This window comes from Anomaloglossus baeobatrachus, chromosome 1, assembly GCF_048569485.1.
Source record: "Anomaloglossus baeobatrachus isolate aAnoBae1 chromosome 1, aAnoBae1.hap1, whole genome shotgun sequence".
NCBI classification, from domain to species: Eukaryota; Metazoa; Chordata; class Amphibia; order Anura; family Aromobatidae; genus Anomaloglossus; species Anomaloglossus baeobatrachus.
Window position 1 is genome coordinate 336,453,261 of NC_134353.1, and position 24,875 is coordinate 336,478,135.

Here is a 24,875-nt window from a genome sequence, read left to right on the forward strand (position 1 = left end):
GACCAGGCCGGGTCTGGGAAACTCTGGAGCAGAGAATACCGAACCTGGATCATGACACTAGCACAGTATTCATGTCATGATTCACTTATGGCTCTGCTCTCTGCAGAGCCATTGTGTCCCAGGTGTTTTCTTGTTGTCTGTATTCTCCGGGTTCAGACTCGGTGTGAGGGGCCAATTCGGTCGTGCCTCGTTCCAGGTGATTACTCTGCCTTATCTAGGGCTGTTTCACCCAGAAATCTGCCAGTAATAGTTTCTGTGTACCAGGGGCTGCTGATAAGTCTTTGGCTTTGTGATTTTTTTGGTTTCTATGCTAATGATTGTTACATCATAGGAAAGCCTTATGTGTCTAATACATGTTTTCAAAATTTTATGTTTGTTGCATATGGCAACAGTGTTCTACGCAGGAGGGAAACCAAAATGGCAGAGTCTAATGCGATATTCATAGCAACTGAGAGCAGAGAAGTAATAAAATTCTTGTTTCTGCAAGGAACGTCCGCAAAGGATATTCATGGTGATATTTCGCAGACATTAGGGGTCAATGCCCTTTATATTCCACAGTTAAGAACTGGGTTGCCAAATTTAAAATGGGCCACTTCAGCACCAATGATAAGGAACGTCCTGGACAACCAAGAGTGGTTGTTGTTCCAGAGATCGTCGATGCTGTCCACAACCTCATACTGGAGAATTGACACATTTCAGCTAAAGCAATAGCAGACATCATGGTTTTTTTTTATCCGTGAAAGTGTTCATGTCATTATCTATTATTATTTGGACATGAGGAAGTTATCTGCAAAGTGGGTACCCAAATGTTTGACAACAGATCAGAGAAGCATGTGAGTGAAGACTTCCCGGTCCATTTGTCAGCGTTTATGGACTGATAAGAACTTCCTAGATCGACTGGTCACTATGGATGAGACCTGGATTTATTTGTATGACCCTGAAAACAAGGAGCAGTCAAAAGAGGGAAGGCACAGTGGTTCTCCTCATCCAAAGTTCAGGGTACAAAAATCAGGCACAAAGGTGATGGTGTCTGTGTTCTGGGATATAGAGGGCGTGCTGCTACTAGACTACCTTCCAAAGGGTTCCACCATCAATGCAAAGTATTACATTGAACTTTTGGACCAATGGAAGGCAGCTCTGAATACCAAAAAGCACAGCAAGCTGTCCAAAGGAATCTTGTTCCTGCAAGACAATGCCTCCACTCACACTGCACAAGCGACCATGGCAAAACTGTCAGAGCTGGGCTTCCAGGTGGTTGACCACCCACCTTATTCATCAGATCTAGCTCACTCCGACTATCATCTGTTTCTAAACCTGAAGAAGCACCTAAATGGTACCAAATTTCACATCATTTCTGATGCCATGGCTGCTACGGATGCATGGTTTGAGGCACAAACAAAATCTTTCTTTTTGCTAGGCTTACAGAACTTGGAATACCAATATAAGAAGTTTGTTGACATCAGTTGAGAGTATGTTGAATAAATGTAAAGTTTCATCATCCTATCTCGTTTCTTTCTGGGTAAAGACAAAGACTTATCAGCAGCCCCTTGTATGCTTGTGGTTTTAATGAGTTGTTCTGATCTTGTCCCGTTACCTTGCATCCCATTCCCTGACCTCCTTCCTTCCCATATTATCTGTACTCCCTGTCTCCTTGACCCGCGACCTGTTTTTTGACCCCGGCCTCGCTCTCTCCTCTGTACCTTTGTCGCCTCTCGACTTCTGACCCCGGCTTGTTCACTGACCACGGCTCTGCTTCCCTTCTGTACCTGATGATACTTCTTGGCTTGCTGACCACCGGCTTGCACAATACCTCGGCTTCTCTTGCTCCTCTGCACTGACTTCCCGACTTCTGACACTTGGCTTTATCGACTACTCTGCAGACCGTCTCTGTCTTGGTATTAGTGATCTCTAGCGGGCAAGCGCCTCACTACACCAAGGAACTCTACACCATTCCAGTGTACCTGCAACCCTAGTGATGAGCATTACAATTCAGTTGTCTCAGTTAGTCCTACTTCTCACTATGGTAATGCAGTTAAAAGGGAGGAGGGCTCAGGCCCCTCATTCTAGTGTTTCATGTGGATCCCAGCAGTATGACCCCATCATTCAGACATTTATTGCGTACTCTGTGAGAATATCCCTTCCAATATCTGTTAAATACACAAAAGTTTGGGTTCTGTGTACTGTACCATATTTGTTGTTTGCTTATCCTTATCTGTCTCTGTTGTCTAGGTGTGCATCAAAGTTACAATAATTAATTTTACCGTGACCAGATCTGGCCTCGAGGATCAACTGCTCAGGTTAGATTTGTCTATTTATCCTCTAAATAGAAGGATCAAGGACATTGTATCTTTAGAAACCCAAGACAGTTGCTGAAAAAAACAAACGCTGTGTACAAAATTATATTGAACATTCCCTCTCAGTGCTATTAAACATTAATCTTTTTTAAAAACCTTGTCTGAAAATTGAATATGTGTTTGTAAGTAAAAAAAGATTTCTGAGTAGTTTTCTTTCAACAGAGTTAGCAAACTTCTTCTTACGTGACATTGCAAAATACCAGAGGAGAATGTATTATTGTTGTGTAGCTGTTCGAAGAGCAGCTCCAATTCCAGCTTAAAAGTTTCTGAGATTCAGTTAACAGCCTGTTAGAAAAGAAAAGTATATAGGCTTGTGATTTCCAAAAGTCTTCAAACTTTGAAGAAGTGTTTGCCTATAATCATGAAGATTATAAATTAAACATTCTGTGCATAATAAGTAAAATACACTCCCTGTGGCCACCGAGTTTAATCCAATCCCTCGACAAGTCTTTAAGTGTTTGTTCTGAATACTTCTCCTGAGATCTTCCACATCCCATGAGATTTGGCAGACCGGAAAACATTATCAACTTCTTTACACTAACATGGTCTATAAATTGGTTTTGTATTTTTCAGTGATGTTGTAAGAATTGAGAGACCAGATCTAGAGGAACAAAGAAATCAACTTATAATTAGAATCAATTCTGATAGAAATCAACTAAAAGCAATTGAAGAGCGAATCCTTAAGTTACTCTTCACATCTGAAGGAAATATTCTGGATAATGAAGAACTTATCAATACACTGCAGGAATCCAAGGTCAGCAATTTATTCATCTTACTTTCTAGTATTTGTTCTTTTGTGCCTTGTCTCTCTGTTGTCTAGTTCGAAGAATGCATGTAAAATGTTGAATGTATCTTTCTTTCAAGTCTTATAAAATGTAATGCCCAGAGGTAACCTAATTAAGAATGCGACATCAATCATATTAATAAAGCGTAATGTTATTGTAAACCGCTGCAATGATAGATTTGGCTTCTGGAATAACTTCTGGTCCATCCTGTGGGTTAAAGTAGAAGATTCTGAAGACACAGCATCTCTCACTATCAGATTATATCACATGCACATCCATGTTACTGTTCGGGTTTGGCCACCTGGATAAAAATAAATTAAAACAAAAAAGGAAGCAAAATGGGGATTAAAGCAGGGCAGTTATACTTACCGAGATTCCATGCGGCTGTCACACTGCTTCTGGGTCTGCTCATTACATTTTATAAATATTCACTGCTTCCCCCACTCACCCTCTGTGACAGCGTCTGTGATTGGTTGCAGTCAGACTGTGCACCCACCTTCTGTGCCAGCATCTGTGATTGATTGCCCTCACACTTGCTGTCTGGGTTCCTGAAGTGTAGAGTAAAATAAATAAATGTTTGGAAAAAATGGCATAGGATCCCCTGTATTTTGATACACAGCGCAGATAAAGCAGACACCTGGATGTTGCAGCCCACAACTGTGTGCTTTATCTTAGCTGTGTATCAAAATATGAAGGACCCCATGTGGCTTTTTTAAAATTATTTGAATAAATAATTTTAAAAAGGCATGCGGTCCCCCCAATGTGGATACCTAGCCAAGATAAAGAAGATAGCTCAGGGCTGGTATTTTCAGACTAAAGAGGCCCATGGTTAATGCCCAGTCTAAAAATAGCATCCACCAGCTGCCCCAGAATTAGCGCATTCATTAGATGCACCAATCCTGATACTTACCCAGCTCATCCTGATTGCCCTGGTGCAGTTACAATTGTGGTAATATAAGGAGTTAATGACCGCTGTATTAGTAATGGGTAGGGGTCTGTGAGACTTCCCCATTACTAATCGTGTAAGTAAAAAGAAATAAACAGAAAACCTGCAGGTCCCATGTAATCCATACAACGATGTCCCATGACTATCCCATCTCTGCTACATCTTGAGGTTGTAGTACGCAGTCACAGAAAATGTGACTGATCACCGCGGGACACACTGACGTAGCCGCAGTTGTGAGAGTGGTGATGTCAGTGAATTCACCTGAGGTCACAGCTGTCGGTTCCCACAGTACCCCAGCTATGATATGACCTCAGGTGAACTCACCTGATGTGAACTCACAGCTGTCGGTTCCCACAGTACCCCAGCTATGATATGACCTCAGGTGAACTCACCTGATGTGAACTTATTGAACTCTGTGAATTCAGCCCAGGGGAACTCATTGAACTCAATGGCAGATTACCGGATTACGTTATGTGTGCACATTGAGTATTTGGTTGCAGAAATTTCTGCACCAAATCTGCATATCCTGGCAAAAAAAAGCACCAAAAACACAATGTGATTTTAGCGCATTTTGGTGCATTTTTCTCCCAGGAGATGCAGATTTGGTGCAGAAATTTCTGCAATCAAATACTCAATGTGCACACAGCCTAATCCGGCATTGAGTTCAGTGAGTTCACCTGCAGCGCGTTCACGGAGTTTACCTCAGGTGAGTTCATCTTTGGTTACAGCTGTCAGTTCCCATGGCACTCCTGCTGTGACCTCAGTTGAACTCTATGTGCACACGTTAAGTATTTGGTTGCATTAATTTCTGCACAAAATCTGCATATCCTGGCATAAAAATGCACCAAAAACATGATGTGATTTGGTGCAGAAATTTCTGCAAACAAATGCTCAGCGTGTGCACATAGCGTAATCCGGCAATGAGTTTGCCTGAGGTGACTTCACTGAGATCAATGAGTTTTCCTCAGGTGAATTCACCTGAGCTCACACTTGGAGAACTGTGGGAACCAACAGCTGTGACCTCAGGTGAACTCACTGATGTCACCACTCTCAGTGCTGTGGCTCCATCAGTGTGTCTGGGACACCGCAGTTTTCAAACGTGACTGTGCACTGCAACCTCAGGATGTAGCAGAGCAGCGATTATCATGGGATGTCATGGTGTGAATTACGTTGGACGTACAGGGGTGTTTTGGGGGTTAATAAATTACAGAGAAAGGATAGTTTTTTTAGATAAAGGATTTTTCGCTGTGTTTAGTGTTTATTTCTTTTTCACTTACATGATTAGTAATGGTGAGGTCTCATAGACATTGTTCCCATTACTAATACAGGGCTTCATGGCAGCTGTGATTGCCACCGCCCCAGGGCAATCGGGATGATCCCGGTAAGCGCCAGGATTGGCGCACTAATGGATGCGCTAATTCTGGAGTCAGCTGCAGGCAGCTATTTTTAGACTGGGGTGGGCCCAATAACCATGGGCCTCCCCAGCCTGAGCATACCAGCCCCCAGCTGTCTGCTTTATCTTGGCTGGGTATTAAAATTAGGGGCTCCCCCAAGCCGTTTTTTTTTATTATTTATTTAGGTAATAAAAAAGCCACTTGCAGTCCCTCATATTTTTAACACGGCCAAGATAAAGCACACAGCTGGGGTTAAGTTCAGTTCCGAACCCTACTTTTTTTTTTTTTTAAGTCCAACTGGATCCGCCAAACCTGAACATCTTTGGGTTAGCCTATCTCTACAGATATGTCCACTCTTAGCTTTGTGAAAATTTCAGTAAGTACACCATTTCCTTATAATAAAAAATCAATTTGTTACAATGAGATAGTAGCAAAATCCTCAACAGGCTGCAATTCACAATCAATGGTTAACTACATATAAACACATATAGCATAAACATCTGTATAAAGTATGGTGAAATTATGTTTTTTTATTTTTAAATTGGTCAATTTGTGTTACTTTGCTTAGAATATATTAAGCCAAGAGGAAAGGTACAGAAACACTACTATTTTTATTTGCTGTATATAGATAATTGTGTGCTAAGATTAAAATTTTATTGTATATGTGATAACTTTCTGACAAGAATTTGGTTTTGACAATTTAGTTTTCATTTTAGTAAACTCAATAATCTGTTTCTTCTTACAAAAAACCTCTGCATCTGAACATGACTATATTGTTTAAACCAAATTATTGAAAGCGTGTCTGTTATTTCAGGTAACTTTACAGAATATGGTGCCATCTACATGGAATAACATCTGATCTGGCCATTTTATGACTGCATTTCACACCAATTTTCTCTCCACTGTAAACCTTATCCCTAATTTTCAGTTCTGTTTAAACTAGTGGTAGAAGACTCTTTGCTATATCTCCTAGACACAGAACATAAAAACAGAGATAATCTTGCTTAATTTCTCTGATTTTGACATTTTTCAAAAGTAACAGCAGCATACAGAACATTATACAGCAGTTCTGAGCATTATATCTGTGAATTCAGCTCTGGGACTGGATACATTTCTCACTAACTGCAGTAATGTCTGCCTGTCTGCTTCTGCTTGTTTTCTCTTCCTGCTCATCACTCCTCCACCCTGTTCCATCTCTTTAGGCTTTAATAGCTAGTTGTAACCTGACACAACACTGTTGGCAGTCCTCGTTTTGAACAAGATGTATTTGAGTTGTTACTCAGAGTGAATTTTAAGTCTTGGAGACAGAAGGGAAGAGGATTAATTGTCTCATAAGTGGTGAAAGAAGTAGAGTTCTTTGATAAGTACACTACAAAGTTTTTATATTCACTTGTAATATTGATATTGTCACAGTTCCTCTGCTCATTGCATCTTGTTTGCAATGAGTGACTGTTTGCTGTATTATGAAATGGGGAATGCTGAACTCTCAGTTTGGCGATTGACAGCTTAGTCATCCCGTCTAGTGCTGGGGTGTGCTGAGCTGTCGTTGTCTTGAGTAACAACTCAGTCGTCCAATCTGATAATGTGAGGTTCTGGACTTCTTCAGGTATTCCCTGTTCCTTGTGATTGCCCAGCTACTTAGCTGAGCAGTTTACCCCAGCACACTGCCAGTCGTAGCATTTTGCTCAGTGGTTCTTGTCAGCCTAATCAGTCTGCATGCTGTGTTCCGATACTGTGGCACAGCGATGGGCTCGAGGGTAGCACCAACTTTCGCTAACCTGGTCATGGATCTTTTTGAGTTAAAACACATCTATTCCTCTAGTCTCATCAAGCATGTTGTCGTGTATAAAAGGTACATTGACGACCTGTTCCTTATATGGGATAATTCAGAGGATAATCTACAAGACTTCTTGGGACACATAGAAAATAATGATTGGGGCCTAAAATTTGTACCCACTATAGAGAAAGGATCCATTAATTTCCTAGACCTTACCATTTCACATAAGGAAGGGATGATTCACACAAAAACCTTTTTTAAGAAGGTCGATAGCAATAGCTATATTGATTTTACGAGTAATCATTATAATAAATGGCTTTTAAATGTCCCCAATAATCAATTTCAAAGAATAAGAAAAAACTGTACCCTTGATAGAGATTATAGGGAACAGGCAAAAATCCTGAAAGAAAGGTTTTTAAATAAAAAGTATCCCCCAACTTTAATCAAGAAGGCTTATCAGACGAACAAGGGTCTTAAACAAAACGATTTCATTATACTAAAAAATGATCCTAATTTCAGAGACAACAGCACTGATCAGAGGAATTTTTCTTCCCATTTTCTAACTACCTTTAGTAGGGATGGTGATCTGATTAAAAACATAATCCGCAGACATTGGAGCATTCTTCAGAATGATCCTTTTCTGAGAGGGGTCCTACCAGCAACCCCCGGGATCATCTACCGCAGAGCCTCTACACTAAAAAACCTATTAGCACCTAGCAGACTGAAGGAGGTTTTTTCCACTCCCATCTCCAATAAACCTATGGGAGTATATAGATGTGGTGCTAAGAAATGTCTATGCTGTAAGTCCATACAACACAATAGAGTAAGTTTTGGCCTGAATCCAGAGGGGGTTGAATTTACCATCAAAAGCCACCTCACCTGCCAATCACACTATGTCATTTACCTAATTGAGTGCGAATGCGATAAAAGATATGTGGGCAGAACGGTGCAAGCTCTTCATAATCGGATTAATTTACATAGGCACAATATAAAGATTGGTTTTATGTTGCATGGTCTATCCAGACACATCACCGTGTGCCATAACAAAAAATCCAGATTAAGAGTGACTCCAATCGAACATATTCCTCCCTATGTCCCTAACCGTATAGAAGTCCTCAATGGAAAAGAGACCTTTTGGATCTATAAACTCGATACACTTAAACCTCGAGGTCTTAATGAGATCACTGATATTTTTCATTAGTAGCTCTTTTTAATTATATGTTTTATCCTTTCAGCATTATTTCTTTTATCATTCATTGGAAATTTATAATCTTTGGAAATGTATTATAATTATTATTTATCAATTATTATTATGGATATGACATTATATTTATTTCCTTGCCCATATTACCAATGTTTTTATATATTTTTATTGAAATTTTTACTGCCAGGTTCTATTGTTGTTTCATGTTGTATATACATATATATATTTTTTTTATATCTCTATTTTTTATTTATTTTTTATTTTTTTATATATATTTTTATATATAAAAAAATTGAAATCTACCCTCTATTTTTAAAGACACATACATATAATTATTGTTGTTTTATACATATAGATAACTTATTCTTAAATATATATATTTTTATATATATATATACAGATCTCCCCACATCCACCTATGATAAACGAATTTTATTATTCATGTATATGCATACTTATAAAAATTTTCACTGATAACACTCATTTTCCTATTTCCACACACTTGTTCTTTATATATACATGCCGCTTCCCCCTCTTTTTCTCGCGCTGGTAAACTTATCTAACCCCGTCCCCGACATTTAACCTTTCTTACAGTACTTGCTCATTTCCAGCACTGACGCATGCGCTCTCGCCTGTTTCCCACGCTCCTGAACTTAATTCACCCGTCCCCTGCCTTTCAGCTTTTTCACATTACCCGCTCACTGCCTTTACTGACGCAAGCGCCCCCATCCTTTTCCCACGCTCTTGAACCCATTTCACCCTGTCTTGTCTTATTTGCAACATGCGTTTACTGCACTTGCAGGATCACTTTTATTAATTAATAATTAAAATTAATTAATTTAACTATATGGTTACGGTTCCCCACAACCCTTCCACCTTCCCTCTTTCTTTATATATATATATATATATGTATATATATATATATATATATATATATATATATATATATATATATATATATATATATATATATAAAGAAAGAGGGAAGGTGGAAGGGTTGTGGGGAACCGTAACCATATGTGTATATGTATATGTATATATATATATATAATATATATATATATATATATATATATATATATATATATATATATATATATATATACAGATTTGTTTTGCAATCATACACTGAGTTCTTCCTTCGCTGTGTGGACTGACCACACTTGTCCTCCAGTCATCTATAGAATCTAGAGTTTGTGAGTTCTATACCTTCTCACCTCATTTTTACTGTCCTAAACATACACCTTTTTTAAGTATATATACATATATACAAATTATTTTTGACCCAATAATGACACATTTTTTATTTTAAGATTTTTATTATTTTTATTGCTATTTCCACATGATCGCATCACTGGTTTCATGAACACTTTTTGTTCTTCCTTCCCTTTTTTTTTTTTTTTCACTATACCACTTTTTTTTTTTTTGTCTCTTTTAGACTTTTTCCCGCCGATTTTTTTCTTTTTGTGGGATGTTCTTTGTCATTTCTAGAGATGAGCGAACCGGTCCCGGTTCGGCTCGAGGTCGGTTCGCCGAACGGAGGTCCCGTTCGCGTTCGGCTCGTCGAACGTTCGACGAACCAAACTGTGGTTTGGAGTCCCCTCGCTGTGTTTCTAAAAGAACCAAGATGAACAAGTCATGGCTCTCAGAGGACTTTTCTTCCCCTGGGTCAGCCAGGGGACGGGAAAGGCACGCGTATTTTTGAGAGTGCTTCATGCAAAGCATCTTTTTCTTTTTCAAAAGGGGGCTCAACCGATGCCAGTCAAGTGGGGTGTGTGTGGCCCAGTTAGTGGAAACGAGGGAGACTGTGGTTGGAGTCCCCTCGCTGTGTTTTACATGCTTTTAGAAGGGCATGACATGGCTTAGAGGTTGACTTTCAGCATCTGGAAACTGTTGGCTACCAAAATGCTGCCTTTCCAACCTTTTTAACCGAGGATTTTCGAGACCTTATGCCCATCGCAGTGCCCCAAGAGCCGATGCTCAGGCGCCACTCCTTCTCCAACAAAGGCGTGCACGCGCTACACCAGCATGTCACACTAAACATCACTGATTCCTTGAGAAACTCTGTGTGACAGGGTGCATTTCACCAGAGATAATTGGCCCAGTAAGCATGGACAGGGGCGTTACATGTCGCTGACTGGCCAATGGGTTACTGTGGGGAGAGATGGAGAAGGGTCTGCTGTACAAGTCTTGCCGTCCCCACGAGTTGTTTCAATCCTTCTTCTGTATGTAGAAGTTAATACACTGCTTCTGCCTCTTCAACCTCGTGTGGGTCCTCCACCTTGGCGCAAACCCTGTGTGGTCAGGCCACCCTTCCTTGTAACTGCGCACAAGGACTACCACACACCTCCTTACTATGCTGGCAGCAGAGCTCAATGCCATCAGGCGGTCAAAGGTTTACTTTGAAATGTATGGGAAATGTGAGTCACACCGCTGAGAAGTTGTGGACGGTTAGCTCTGGAGACCGAGTTTCATCAATGGTTGTCTCCACTCAACCAGCAGCCAGGGAAGGCCGGGTGCGACAATGATGCAAACATGGGTGCGGCCCTTCGCTGTAACAATGTGACACACGTGCCTTGTGTGGTTCACGTGTTGAACCTGGTTGTCCAGCAATTTTTAAAGCACTATCCTGGCCCACATGGCCTTCTGCAGAGAGCACGGTGTAACGCCTTCCTTGATCCACACACTCAGATGGGCTGTAAATGATAGGCTAGAGGGAAGCCACTCACCAAGCAGGACCCCTAGAACCCTGAAACCCTTTAACCCCTATACAGGGATTAGGAATTACACAGGGCCCAAGGTGATTAATACCTGTGGAAGGCTGCAGTTCCAGAGAATAGTAGTCAGGCAGGGTCAAAACATTAATTGAGGAACAGGAACAGAATGGGACGGCCAGGACTTAATCAGAAAACAAGCAGAGGTGAAATGCGGATCGGCCAACAAGGTACATAAACAGCAAGCAGGAAAAGTAGTCAGGTAACAAGCACACAAAATCATAAAACTGAACTGGGGGTAAAAGCAGAGCTATGTCTGGCAGTGGTCTGCAGACAGGATGGGCATAAAACAGGGTGTGGTGTCTTCCCATTGGTTGTAGCTGAATGATGGTATTTCATCTGTGAGATACCCACCAGCTACATTCAGCCAGAGATTCTGTATCTGTCAAGGTAATGCAGCCCAGTGGGTGAGCATAACCTGCGTCCACCTGCGCCGCTGGCATCGACTCCTCTCCCATCATCAGCACTATGCATGAAAGGAACACGTTGTCACCTGGCGACCGGAGTAGAAATTGACGGAGCGGACTCCGTTGGTGACTTAACAGCCGTGTGCGGCAATGATGCAAACCTGGCTGCGGGCCATCGTCAGGGCAATGTGACACACGTGCCTTGTATGGCTCACGTGTTGAACCTAATTCTCCAGCAATTTTTAAGACACCATCACGGCCTACATGGCCTTGTGCAGCGGGCACGCTCGCTATGTGCTCACTTCCATCGTGCGCACACAGCAGCTCAACAACTTTCGTCGCTACAGAAGTCTTTAGGTCTGGTGGTTAAACGCCTGAAATGCGATGTGCCCACACGCAGGAATTTGAATCTGCACATGTTGCAGCGTTTGTGGCAGCACCGCCGAACCCTGCTGCAATACGTTATGACATATAGCCTGTGATAACTTGATCCAGAGGTGGTGTAGATCACGCTGCTGGAGTGGTGTCAGATCAAGGACCTATGCACCCTGCTACACAGTTTACAAATGTCGACGAAGATGTTTAGCACTGGCAATGTCATTCTCAGCGTGACAATTCTGGTCATCTACATGATGGAGCACACTGTAATTATTATTCGGAGTCAGGTGTTGGGACAAGAGGAAGGGGAGGAAGTACAGGAGGAGTCAAATGCGGAAGGGATAACAAGATCTACGAGGTCCAGATGGCCAGTGGCACCTAGGCGGCAGTCATGGTGAGGGAGAGGGATTAACAAGGGCGCATAGTATCAGCAAAAAGTGTTGAGGAAGGTGCAGGAGCCCATGAAGAAATGGAGGACGAACTGGCGATGGGCATGGAAGACTCAGCAGATGAGTGAGAGCTTGCTCACATTTCGGTTGTGCGAGGTTGTGGGGAGAGGGCAGAGGAAGGAGGCACGATTCTCACCTCTCTGCCACCAACACACCAAGGACTTGGTCCTCCTGGATGCACAAGACACATGAGCGCCTTCTTGCTGCACTACCTACAACATGACCCTCGGATTGTACGAATTCAAAGTAATCCAGAATACTGGGTTGCCACACTGTTAGATCCCCGGTACAAGACAAAATTTGGCGAAATAATTCCTGCCATAGAAATGGACGCACGTATACAGGAGTATCTGCAGAATGTGGTACGCAATCTTAGATCTGCTTTTCCACTAAACACCAGTGCTGCACAGAGTGAATCTCAACGCTTTGTCATGGATAGGAGGAAATGGTCTTTTACTTGTCCACATCTGAGGGACCGAGGGCTGGCTGCTGTGCTGAGATGGCGTTGAGTACGGTGTCCCTGCAGAGTTGCACTTTTGGTCATATACCAAAATGAGTTGAAAAAGGACAGATGCTGGTGGAAAGGGGAACAGGTGTGTTGGAAAGGGGAAAAAAGTTTTGGTCCGTGGATTTGGTGGTTAAGCAACAGTAACATTTGCTGAAGAAACACCATCTGTTACAGTGGGACTGGCAGATTTGGATAAAGTGGTATATACTATGTTACCGCTATATAACGAAAATTAATAAGAAAAGAAAGAGAAAGGTATATATCCCCATCAGCAGTCAGTGTGCACCGTGCTCCCAGTTGGAAAAGGAGAGGTTGGCAACTGGAAGGTTTGGTGGAGGATACAGAGCTGTGTGGCTATGAAACTAATAGTAGCCTGAACCGAGTTAGATGCCATTCGGATCTGGAGACTGGGAGCCCTGTTAGCGTCACAGGGTCCACATGCCCACCCAGCCCAGGAACTCCCTGTTAACAACACAGGGGCCATTGAGTACGCTGACCGTGTGCGTAGGGGCACACCTGTGGACAGCAGGCGCATCAGCAGCAGGCCTGTTAATGCCACTGGGCTGCACAAGCAGAACTGGTAGGACAGGAGCTGGTCTTAACCGTTCTGCGTTACCAACTGTGGTGGTGGCCTGCATCGACACCCTATCCCTGCCTACCTCTGGCCTAAAGCCGCAATGGGTTCAACACATGGAAGTGTGCTCTTTCGGAGCATAATAGAAGACTGCGCACCTCCTTGTTGGCTCAAGCCCCTTTTATAACCTGGGTCCGCCCCAAACCAGGGTGAACCACAATGCACCTCCTGGAGACAAAAGTAGAGTGACACGTCATGAGTGGCATAACTAGCGTCCTATTTGGAACCGCAACTTCAATGATGACCTCATGGCTGCCATGACCCAAACACCTCACCAGTCATCGTCTGACCATCAATAATGCGGTGACAAGTCATAGGGGTGGGCCTCTGCAAGCCATTTGGGAGGACACCTGATGCCCTTGGTCTATATGGGACCCCCACATCAGGGGCAGGGCCAAAGAGTTCATTACCGGACCTAGTCTCTGATGCAGTAAGTGCCTGAGCATGCTCAGTAGCATGAAATACAGTCTCTGAAAAAAGACTATCAGCTTTAGCATGGTGTCTAGTCACAAAACAGGACTTAGACCCGGCACGGAATGCAAGCACCTGTGCAAAGAGGCTTTTCACACTTAGTGTGGGAGCATGCGCTGTATCCCGAAATGAAGACTTAGCGTCAGGAATGGCACAGTCAGGCTGAGCATACTCACTAGGCGAAACACTGTAATTAGGCTGCAGCTGGGGTAAATCGGCACACGCATGCGCACTAGCTGCCTCTCCACACTTAGACGTGGAGGAGAAATTGCTCTTGGAGATGCTGTCTATGAACAGAAGGAAAAGCTAAAGGAAGCCTGATTTTCTATCCCTCCGAATTATCAAATGCAGCAATGAATTCCCTGAGTTTGCTATAACATTAGCGTAGCAAAATGTGCATGAGGGTGTCATGTAGAGGTGCTATAAATAGCTTGGCACCAGTGGGGCACTAATGGAATACAACAGCCAGTTCTATGATGCCACTAAATGGCAGTATTTTTTGCTATCATTATAGCTTATTAAAAACAGAGCAGGAGGGTGTCATGCAGAGGTGCTAGAAATAGCTTGGCACCAGTGGGGCACTAATGGAATACAACAGCCAGTTCTATGATGCCACTAAATGGCAGTATTTTTAGCTATCATTATAGCTTATTAAAAACAGAGCAGGAGGGTGTCATGCAGAGGTGCTAGAAATAGCTTGGCACCAGTGGGGCACTAATGGAATACAACAGCCAGTTCTATGATGCCACTAAATGGCAGTATTTTTTGCTATCATTATAGCTTATTAAAACAGAGCAGGAGGGTGTCATGCAGAGGTGCTAGAAATAGCTTGGCACCAGTGGGGCACTAATGGAATACAACAGCCAGTTCTATGATGCCACTAAATGGCAGTATTTTTTGCTATCATTATAGCTTATTAAAACAGAGCAGGAGGGTGTCATGCAGAGGTGCTAGAAATAGCTTGGCACCAGTGGGGCACTAATGGAATACAACAGCCAGTTCTATGATGCCACTAAATGGCAGTATTTTTTGCTATCATTATAGCTTATTAAAAACAGAGCAGGAGGGTGTCATGCAGAGGTGCTAGAAATAGCTTGGCACCAGTGGGGCACTAATGGAATACAACAGCCAGTTCTATGATGCCACTAAATGGCAGTATTTTTTGCTATCATTATAGCTTATTAAAAACAGAGCAGGAGGGTGTCATGCAGAGGTGCTAGAAATAGCTTGGCACCAGTGGGGCACTAATGGAATACAACAGCCAGTTCTATGATGCCACTAAATGGCAGTATTTTTTGCTATCATTATAGCTCATTAAAAACAGAGCAGGAGGGTGTCATGCAGGGGTGCTGCACATAGATTTGCACCAGAGGGGCACTAATGGAGTACAACAGCCACTTCTTGTATGCCACTAGGTACACTGAGTGTTTGCTAGTATAATGGCTTAGTAACAATGAGTTTGAGTGTGCAATGCAGGCAGAGGTGCTGCAAATATCTTTGCAATAGTGTGACTAGACAAAAGTCCAATAGCCACGTTTAGGATGCCACTAGGTACACTGACTGTTTGCTAGTATAATGGCTTAGTTAAAAAAAGTTTGAGTGTGCAATGCAGGCAGACGTGCTGCAAATATCTTTGCACTAGTTTGACTACACAAAAGTACAATAGCCACGTTTAGGATGCCACTAGGTACACTGACTGTTTGCTAGTATAATGGCTTAGTTAAAAAGAGTTGGAGTGTGCAATGCAGGCAGAGGTGCTGCAAATGTCTTTACAATAGTGTGACTAGACAAAAGTACAATAGCCTTGTTTAGGATGCCACTAGGTACACTGACTGTTTGCTAGTATAATGGCTTAGTTAAAAAAAGTTTGAGTGTGCAATGCAGGCAGACGTGCTGCAAATATCTTTGCACTAGTTTGACTACACAAAAGTACAATAGCCACGTTTAGGATGCCACTAGGTACACTGACTGTTTGCTAGTATAATGGCTTAGTTAAAAAGAGTTTGAGTGTGCAATGCAGGCAGACGTGCTGCAAATATCTTTGCAATAGTGTGACTAGACAAAAGTCCAATAGCCACGTTTAGGATGCCACTAGGTACACTGACTGTTTGCTAGTATAATGGCTTAGTTAAAAAAAAGTTTGAGTGTGCAATGCAGGCAGACGTGCTGCAAATATCTTTGCACTAGTTTGACTACACAAAAGTACAATAGCCACGTTTAGGATGCCACTAGGTACACTGACTGTTTGCTAGTATAATGGCTTAGTTAAAAAGAGTTGGAGTGTGCAATGCAGGAAGAGGTGCTGCAAATATCTTTGCAATAGTGTGACTAGACAAAAGTACAATAGCCACGTTTAGGATGCCACTAGGTACACTGACTGTTTGCTAGTATAATGGCTTAGTTAAATAGAGTTGGAGTGTGCAATGCAGGCAGAGGTGCTGCAAATATCTTTGCAATAGTGTGACTAGACAAAAGTACAATAGCCACGTTTAGGATGCCACTAGGTACACTGAGTGTTTGCTAGTATAATGGCTTAGTTAAAAAGAATTTGAGTGTGCAATGCAGGCAGACGTGCTGCAAATATCTTTGCAATAGTGTGACTAGACAAAAGTACAATAGCCACGTTTAGGATGCCACTAGGTACACTGACTGTTTGCTAGTATAATGGCTTAGTTAAAAAAAGTTTGAGTGTGCAATGCAGGCAGACGTGCTGCAAATATCTTTGCACTAGTTTGACTACACAAAAGTACAATAGCCACGTTTAGGATGCCACTAGGTACACTGACTGTTTGCTAGTATAATGGCTTAGTTAAAAAGAGTTGGAGTGTGCAATGCAGGCAGAGGTGCTGCAAATATCTTTGCAATAGTGTGACTAGACAAAAGTACAATAGCCACTTTTAGGATGCCACTAGGTACACTGACTGTTTGCTAGTATAATGGCTTAGTTAAAAAGAGTTGGAGTGTGCAATGCAGGCAGTCATGCTGCAAATATCTTTCCACTAGTTTGACTACACAAAAGTACAATAGCCACGTTTAGGATGCCACTAGTTACACTGACTGTTTGCTAGTATAATGGCTTAGTTAAAAAAAGTTTGAGTGTGCAATGCAGGCAGACGTGCTGCAAATATCTTTGCACTAGTTTGACTACACAAAAGTACAATAGCCACGTTTAGGATGCCACTAGGTACACTGAGTGTTTGCTAGTATAATGGCTTAGTTAAAAAGAATTTGAGTGTGCAATGCAGGCAGAGGTGCTGCAAATATCTTTGCAATAGTGTGACTAGACAAAAGTACAATAGCCACGTTTAGGATGCCACTAGGTACACTGACTGTTTGCTAGCATAATGGCTTAATTAAAAAGAGTTGGAGTGTGCAGAGGACAGGAGGGTACAGTGCCAGGATTGTGGGGCTCTGGGTAGAGGAATGGAAGCCTGCCTTTCTATTCCCTCCTAATGTTGAAATGCAGCGACGATATCCCTGACCTTGGCTACACAGACGCTGTCGCTGTTTTCAGGACCTGTCACCTATGGCTCTGACCCTGCCGGTTTGAGCCCTTAAAAGGACTGATAGAAAGTGCTCTCCCTAAGCTGTCCAGCGCTGTGTATGGAGCGCATACAGCTGTATCAGCGATAGGACTCAGGACGGAGCTGCCCATGTGATGTCTGACACCAAGGACGCAGAAGAGATAATGGCGTCCTGGAGTAAAATGTCCGGTTTTATAATGCAGGGACATGTGACATGGACATCCTATCACACATGCCGTTGCTTCTCTGGCTAAAAGTCCACTTAGCTGTGTGTGTGTCTGGGATTGGCTGACATGCTGGCCCGCCCCACAAGACGCGCGCGCTTAGGGAAGGAAGACAAGGAAAAAAAAAAAAATGGCGATCGCCATTATAGAAACAGCAGTGATCTGAAGGCGCTGTTCCCGCATATTATACACTGAAATGTCATAATAGTGTGATTCACAGAGTGACTTACACTATTACAGCGGAAAGCCAGCTAGGAATTAGCTGTTTTTTTGCTGCTAGAACCGTTCTCGAACGTTTCTAGAACTATCGAGCTTTTGCAAAAAGCTCGAGTTCTAGTTCGATCTAGAACAGGCCCCAAAATCACTCGAGCCTAGAACTGGAGAACCTCGAACCGCGAACCGCGCTCAACTCTAGTTCTAGCAGCAAAAAAACAGCTAATTCCTAGCTGGCTTTCCGCTGTAATAGTGTATGTCACTCTGTGACTCACACTATTATGACATTTCAGTGTATAGTGTGCGTGAACAGCGCCTTCAGATCACTGCTGTTTCTATAATGGCGATCGCCATTTTTTTTTTTTTTTCCTTGTCTTCCTTCCCTAAGCGCGCGCGTCTTGTGGGGCGGGCCAGCATGTCAGCCAATCCCAGACACACACACAGCTAAGTGGACTTTTAGCCAGAGAAGCAACGGCATGTGTGATAGGATGTCCATGTCACATGTCCCTGCATTATAAAACCGGACATTTTCCTCCAGGACGCCATTATCTCTTCTGCGTCTTTGGTGTCAGACATCACTGTCGCAGCTCCGTCCTGAGTCCTATCGCTGATACAGCTGTATGCGCTCCATACACAGCACTGGACAGCTTAGGGAGAGCACTTTCTATCAGTCCTTTTAAGGGCTCAAACCGGCAGGGTCAGAGCCATAGGTGACAGGTCCTGAAAACAGCGACAGCGTCTGTGTAGCCAAGGTCAGGGATTTCGTCGCTGCATTTCAACATTAGGAGGGAATAGAAAGGCAGGCTTCCATTCCTCTACCCAGAGCCCCACAATCCTGGCACTGTACCCTCCTGTCCTCTGCACACTCCAACTCTTTTTAACTAAGCCATTATACTAGCAAACAGTCAATGTACCTAGTGGCATCCTAAACGTGGCTATTGTACTTTTGTCTAGTCACACTATTGCAAAGATATTTGCAGCACCTCTGCCTGCATTGCACACTCAAATTCTTTTTAACTAAGCCATTATACTAGCAAACACTCAGTGTACCTAGTGGCATCCTAAACGTGGCTATTGTACTTTTGTGTAGTCAAACTAGTGCAAAGATATTTGCAGCACGTCTGCCTGCATTGCACACTCAAACTTTTTTTAACTAAGCCATTATACTAGCAAACAGTCAGTGTACCTAGTGGCATCCTAAACGTGGCTATTGTACTTTTGTCTAGTCACACTATTGCAAAGATATTTGCAGCACCTCTGCCTGCATTGCACACTCCAACTCTTTTGAACTAAGCCATTATACTAGCAAACAGTCAGTGTACCTAGTGGCATCCTAAACGTGGCTATTGTACTTTTGTCTAGTCACACTATTGCAAAGATATTTGCAGCACATCTGCCTGCATTGCACACTCCAACTCTTTTTAACTAAGCCATTATACTAGCAAACAGTCAGTGTACCTAGTGGCATCCTAAACGTGGCTATTGTACTTTTGTGTAGTCAAACTAGTGGAAAGATATTTGCAGCATGTCTGCCTGCATTGCACACTCCAACTCTTTTTAACTAAGCCATTATACTAGCAAACAGTCAGTGTACCTAGTGGCATCCTAAACGTGGCTATTGTACTTTTGTCTAGTCACACTATTGCAAAGATATTTGCAGCACGTCTGCCTGCATTGCACACTCCAACTCTTTTTAACTAAGCCATTATACTAGCAAACACTCAGTGTACCTAGTGGCATCCTAAACGTGGCTATTGTACTTTTGTGTAGTCAAACTAGTGCAAAGATATTTGCAGCACGTCTGCCTGCATTGCACACTCAAACTTTTTTTAACTAAGCCATTATACTAGCAAACAGTCAGTGTACCTAGTGGCATCCTAAACGTGGCTATTGTACTTTTGTCTAGTCACACTATTGCAAAGATATTTGCAGCACCTCTGCCTGCATTGCACACTCCAACTCTTTTGAACTAAGCCATTATACTAGCAAACAGTCAGTGTACCTAGTGGCATCCTAAACGTGGCTATTGTACTTTTGTCTAGTCACACTATTGCAAAGATATTTGCAGCACATCTGCCTGCATTGCACACTCCAACTCTTTTTAACTAAGCCATTATACTAGCAAACAGTCAGTGTACCTAGTGGCATCCTAAACGTGGCTATTGTACTTTTGTGTAGTCAAACTAGTGGAAAGATATTTGCAGCATGTCTGCCTGCATTGCACACTCCAACTCTTTTTAACTAAGCCATTATACTAGCAAACAGTCAGTGTACCTAGTGGCATCCTAAACGTGGCTATTGTACTTTTGTCTAGTCACACTATTGCAAAGATATTTGCAGCACGTCTGCCTGCATTGCACACTCCAACTCTTTTTAACTAAGCCATTATACTAGCAAACACTCAGTGTACCTAGTGGCATCCTAAACGTGGCTATTGTACTTTTGTGTAGTCAAACTAGTGCAAAGATATTTGCAGCACGTCTGCCTGCATTGCACACTCAAACTTTTTTTAACTAAGCCATTATACTAGCAAACAGTCAGTGTACCTAGTGGCATCCTAAACGTGGCTATTGTACTTTTGTCTAGTCACACTATTGCAAAGATATTTGCAGCACGTCTGCCTGCATTGCACACTCAAACTCTTTTTAACTAAGCCATTATACTAGCAAACAGTCAGTGTACCTAGTGGCATCCTAAACGTGGCTATTGTACTTTTGTGTAGTCAAACTAGTGCAAAGATATTTGCAGCATGTCTGCCTGCATTGCACACTCCAACTCTTTTTAACTAAGCCATTATACTAGCAAACAGTCAGTGTACCTAGTGGCATCCTAAACGTGGCTATTGTACTTTTGTGTAGTCAAACTAGTGCAAAGATATTTGCAGCACGTCTGCCTGCATTGCACACTCAAACTTTTTTTAACTAAGCCATTATACTAGCAAACAGTCAGTGTACCTAGTGGCATCCTAAACGTGGCTATTGTACTTTTGTGTAGTCACACTATTGCAAAGATATTTGCAGCACCTCTGCCTGCATTGCACACTCCAACTCTTTTTAACTAAGCCATTATACTAGCAAACAGTCAGTGTACCTAGTGGCATCCTAAACGTGGCTATTGTACTTTTGTGTAGTCAAACTAGTGCAAAGATATTTTCAGCACGTCTGCTTGCATTGCACACTCAAACTTTTTTTTAACTAAGCCATTATACTAGCAAACAGTCAGTGTACCTAGTGGCATCCTAAACGTGGCTATTGGACTTTTGTCTAGTCACACTATTGCAAAGATATTTGCAGCACCTCAGCCTGCATTGCACACGCCAACTCTTTTTAACTAAGCCATTATACTAGCAAACAGTCAGTGTACCTAGTGGCATCCTAAACGTGGCTATTGGACTTTTGTCTAGTCACACTATTGCAAAGATATTTGCAGCACCTCTGCCTGCATTGCACACTCAAACTCATTGTTACTAAGCCATTATACTAGCAAACACTCACTGTACCTAGTGGCATACAAGAAGTGACTGTTGTACTCCATTAGTGCCCCACTGGTGCAAATCTATGTGCAGCACCTCTGCATGACACCCTCCTGCTCTGTTTTTAATGAGCTATAATGATAGCAAAAAATACTGCCATTTAGTGGCATCATAGAACTGGCTGTTGTATTCCATTAGTGCCCCACTGGTGCCAAGCTATTTCTAGCACCTCTGCATGACACCCTCCTGCTCTGTTTTTAATAAGCTATATTGATAGCAAAAAATACTGCTATTTAGTGGCATCATAGAACTGGCTGTTGTATTCCATTAGTGCCCCACTGGTGCCAAGCTATTTCTAGCACCTCTGCATGACACCCTCCTGCTCTGTTTTTAATAAGCTATAATGATAGCAAAAAATACTGCCATTTAGTGGCATCATAGAACTGGCTGTTGTATTCCATTAGTGCCCCACTGGTGCCAAGCTATTTCTAGCACCTCTGCATGACACCCTCCTGCTCTGTTTTTAATAAGCTATAATGATAGCAAAAAATACTGCCATTTAGTGGCATCATAGAACTGGCTGTTGTATTCCATTAGTGCCCCACTGGTGCCAAGCTATTTATAGCACCTCTACATGACACCCTCATGCACATTTTGCTACGCTAATGTTATAGCAAACTCAGGGAATTCATTGCTGCATTTGATAATTCGGAGGGATAGAAAGTTAGGCTTCCTTTAGCTTTTCCTTCTGTTCATAGACAGCATCTCCAAGAGCAATTTCTCCTCCACGTCTAAGTGTGGAGAGGCAGCTAGTGCGCATGCGTGTGCCGATTTACCCCAGCTGCAGCCTAATTACAGTGTTTCGCCTAGTGAGTATGCTCAGCCTGACTGTGCCATTCCTGACGCTAAGTCTTCATTTCGGGATACAGCGCATGCTCCCACACTAAGTGTGAAAAGCCTCTTTGCACAGGTGCTTGCATTCCGTGCCGGGTCTAAGTCCTGTTTTGTGACTAGACACCATGCTAAAGCTGATAGTCTTTTTTCAGAGACTGTATTTCATGCTACTGAGCATGCTCAGGCACTTACTGCATCAGAGACTAGGTCCGGTAATGAACTCTTTGGCCCTGCCCCTGATGTGGGGGTCCCATATAGACCACAGGGCATCAGGTGTCCTCCCAAATGGCTTGCAGAGGCCCACCCCTATGACTTGTCACCGCATTATTGATGGTCAGACGATGACTGGTGAGGTGTTTGGGTCATGGCAGCCATGAGGTCATCATTGAAGTTGCGGTTCCAAATAGGACGCTAGTTATGCCACTCATGACGTGTCACTCTACTTTTGTCTCCAGGAGGTGCATTGTGGTTCACCCTGGTTTGGGGCGGACCCAGGTTATAAAAGGGGCTGGAGCCAACAAGGAGGTGCGCAGTCTTCTATTATGCTCTGAAAGAGCACACCTCCATGTGTTGAACCCATTGCGGCTTTAGGCCAGAGGTAGGCAGGGATAGGGTGTCGATGCAGGCCACCACCACAGTTGGTAACGCAGAACGGTTAAGACCAGCTCCTGTCCTACCAGTCCTGCTTGTGCAGCCCAGTGGCATTAACAGGCCTGCTGCTGCTGATGCGCCTGCTGTCCACAGGTGTGCCCCTACGCACACGGTCAGCGTACTCAATGGCCCCTGTGTTGTTAACAGGGAGTTCCTGGGCTGGGTGGGCATGTGGACCCTGTGACGCTAACAGGGCTCCCAGTCTCCAGATCCGAATGGCGTCTAACTCGGTTCAGGCTACTATTAGTTTCATAGCCACACAGCTCTGTATCCTCCACCAAATCTTCCAGTTGCCAACCTCTCCTTTTCCAACTGGGAGCACGACTGCTGATGGGGATATATACCTTTCTCTTTCTTTTCTTATTAATTTTCGTTATATAGCGGTAACATAGTATATACCACTTTATCCAAATCTGCCAGTCCCACTGTAACAGATGGTGTTTCTTCAGCAAATGTTACTGTTGCTTAACCACCAAATCCACGGACCAAAACTTTTTTCCCCTTTCCAACACACCTGTTCCCCTTTCCACCAGCATCTGTCCTTTTTCAACTCATTTTGGTATATGACCAAAAGTTCAACTCTGCAGGGACACCGTACTCAACGCCATCTCAGCACAGCAGCCAGCCCTCGGTCCCTCAGATGTGGACAAGTAAAAGACCATTTCCTCCTATCCATGACAAAGCGTTGAGATTCACTCTGTGCAGCACTGGTGTTTAGTGGAAAAGCAGATCTAAGATTGCGTACCACATTCTGCAGATACTCCTGTATACGTGCGTCCATTTCTATGGCAGGAATTATTTCGCCAAATTTTGTCTTGTACCGGGGATCTAACAGTGTGGCAACCCAGTATTCTGGATTACTTTGAATTCGTACAATCCGAGGGTCATGTTGTAGGTAGTGCAGCAAGAAGGCGCTCATGTGTCTTGTGCATCCAGGAGGACCAAGTCCTTGGTGTGTTGGTGGCAGAGAGGTGAGAATCGTGCCTCCTTCCTCTGCCCTCTCCCCACAACCTCGCACAACCGAAATGTGAGCAAGCTCTCACTCATCTGCTGAATCTTCCATGCCCATCGCCAGTTCGTCCTCCATTTCTTCATGGGCTCCTGCACCTTCCTCAACACTTTTTACTGATACTATGCGCCCTTGTTAATCCCTCTCCCTCACCATGACTGCCGCATAGGTGCCGCTGACCATCTGGACCTCGTAGATCTTGTTATCCCTTCCGCATATGACTCCTCCTGTACTAACTCCCCTTCCTCTTGTCCCAACACCTGACTCCGAATAATAATTACAGTGTGCTCCATCATGTAGATGACCAGAATTGTCACGCTGAGAATGACATTGCCAGTGCTAAACATCTTCGTCGACATTTGTAAACTGTGTAGCAGGGTGCATAGGTCCTTGATCTGACACCACTCCAGCAGCGTGATCTACACCACCTCTGGATCAAGTTATCACAGGCTATATGTCATAACGTATTGCAGCAGGGTTCGGCGGTGCTGCCACAAACGCTGCAACATGTGCAGATTCAAATTCCTGCGTGTGGGCACATCGCATTTCAGGCGTTTAACCACCAGACCTAAAGACTTCTGTAGCGACGAAAGTTGTTGAGCTGCTGTGTGCGCACGATGGAAGTGAGCACATAGCGAGCGTGCCCGCTGCACAAGGCCATGTAGGCCGTGATGGTGTTTTAAAAATTGCTGGAGAATTAGGTTCAACACGTGAGCCATACAAGGCACGTGTGTCACATTGCCCTGACGATGGCCCGCAGCCAGGTTTGCATCATTGCCGCACACGGCTGTTAAGTCACCAACGGAG

The 24,875-nt window shown here is 43.3% G+C and overlaps 1 protein-coding gene across 1 annotated transcript in view; it reads left to right on the forward strand.

Annotated features, from left to right (window-relative positions):
• The window catches only part of DNAH6 (dynein axonemal heavy chain 6), a 596,499-nt gene that overhangs the window by 371,489 nt on the left and 200,135 nt on the right, over nt 1–24,875 (forward strand). The window contains exons 58-59 of the mRNA XM_075352201.1: nt 2,230–2,297; nt 2,928–3,108. Coding sequence (XP_075208316.1) covers nt 2,230–2,297; nt 2,928–3,108 — 249 coding nt within the window. The remainder of the gene's footprint in view (nt 1–2,229; nt 2,298–2,927; nt 3,109–24,875) is intronic.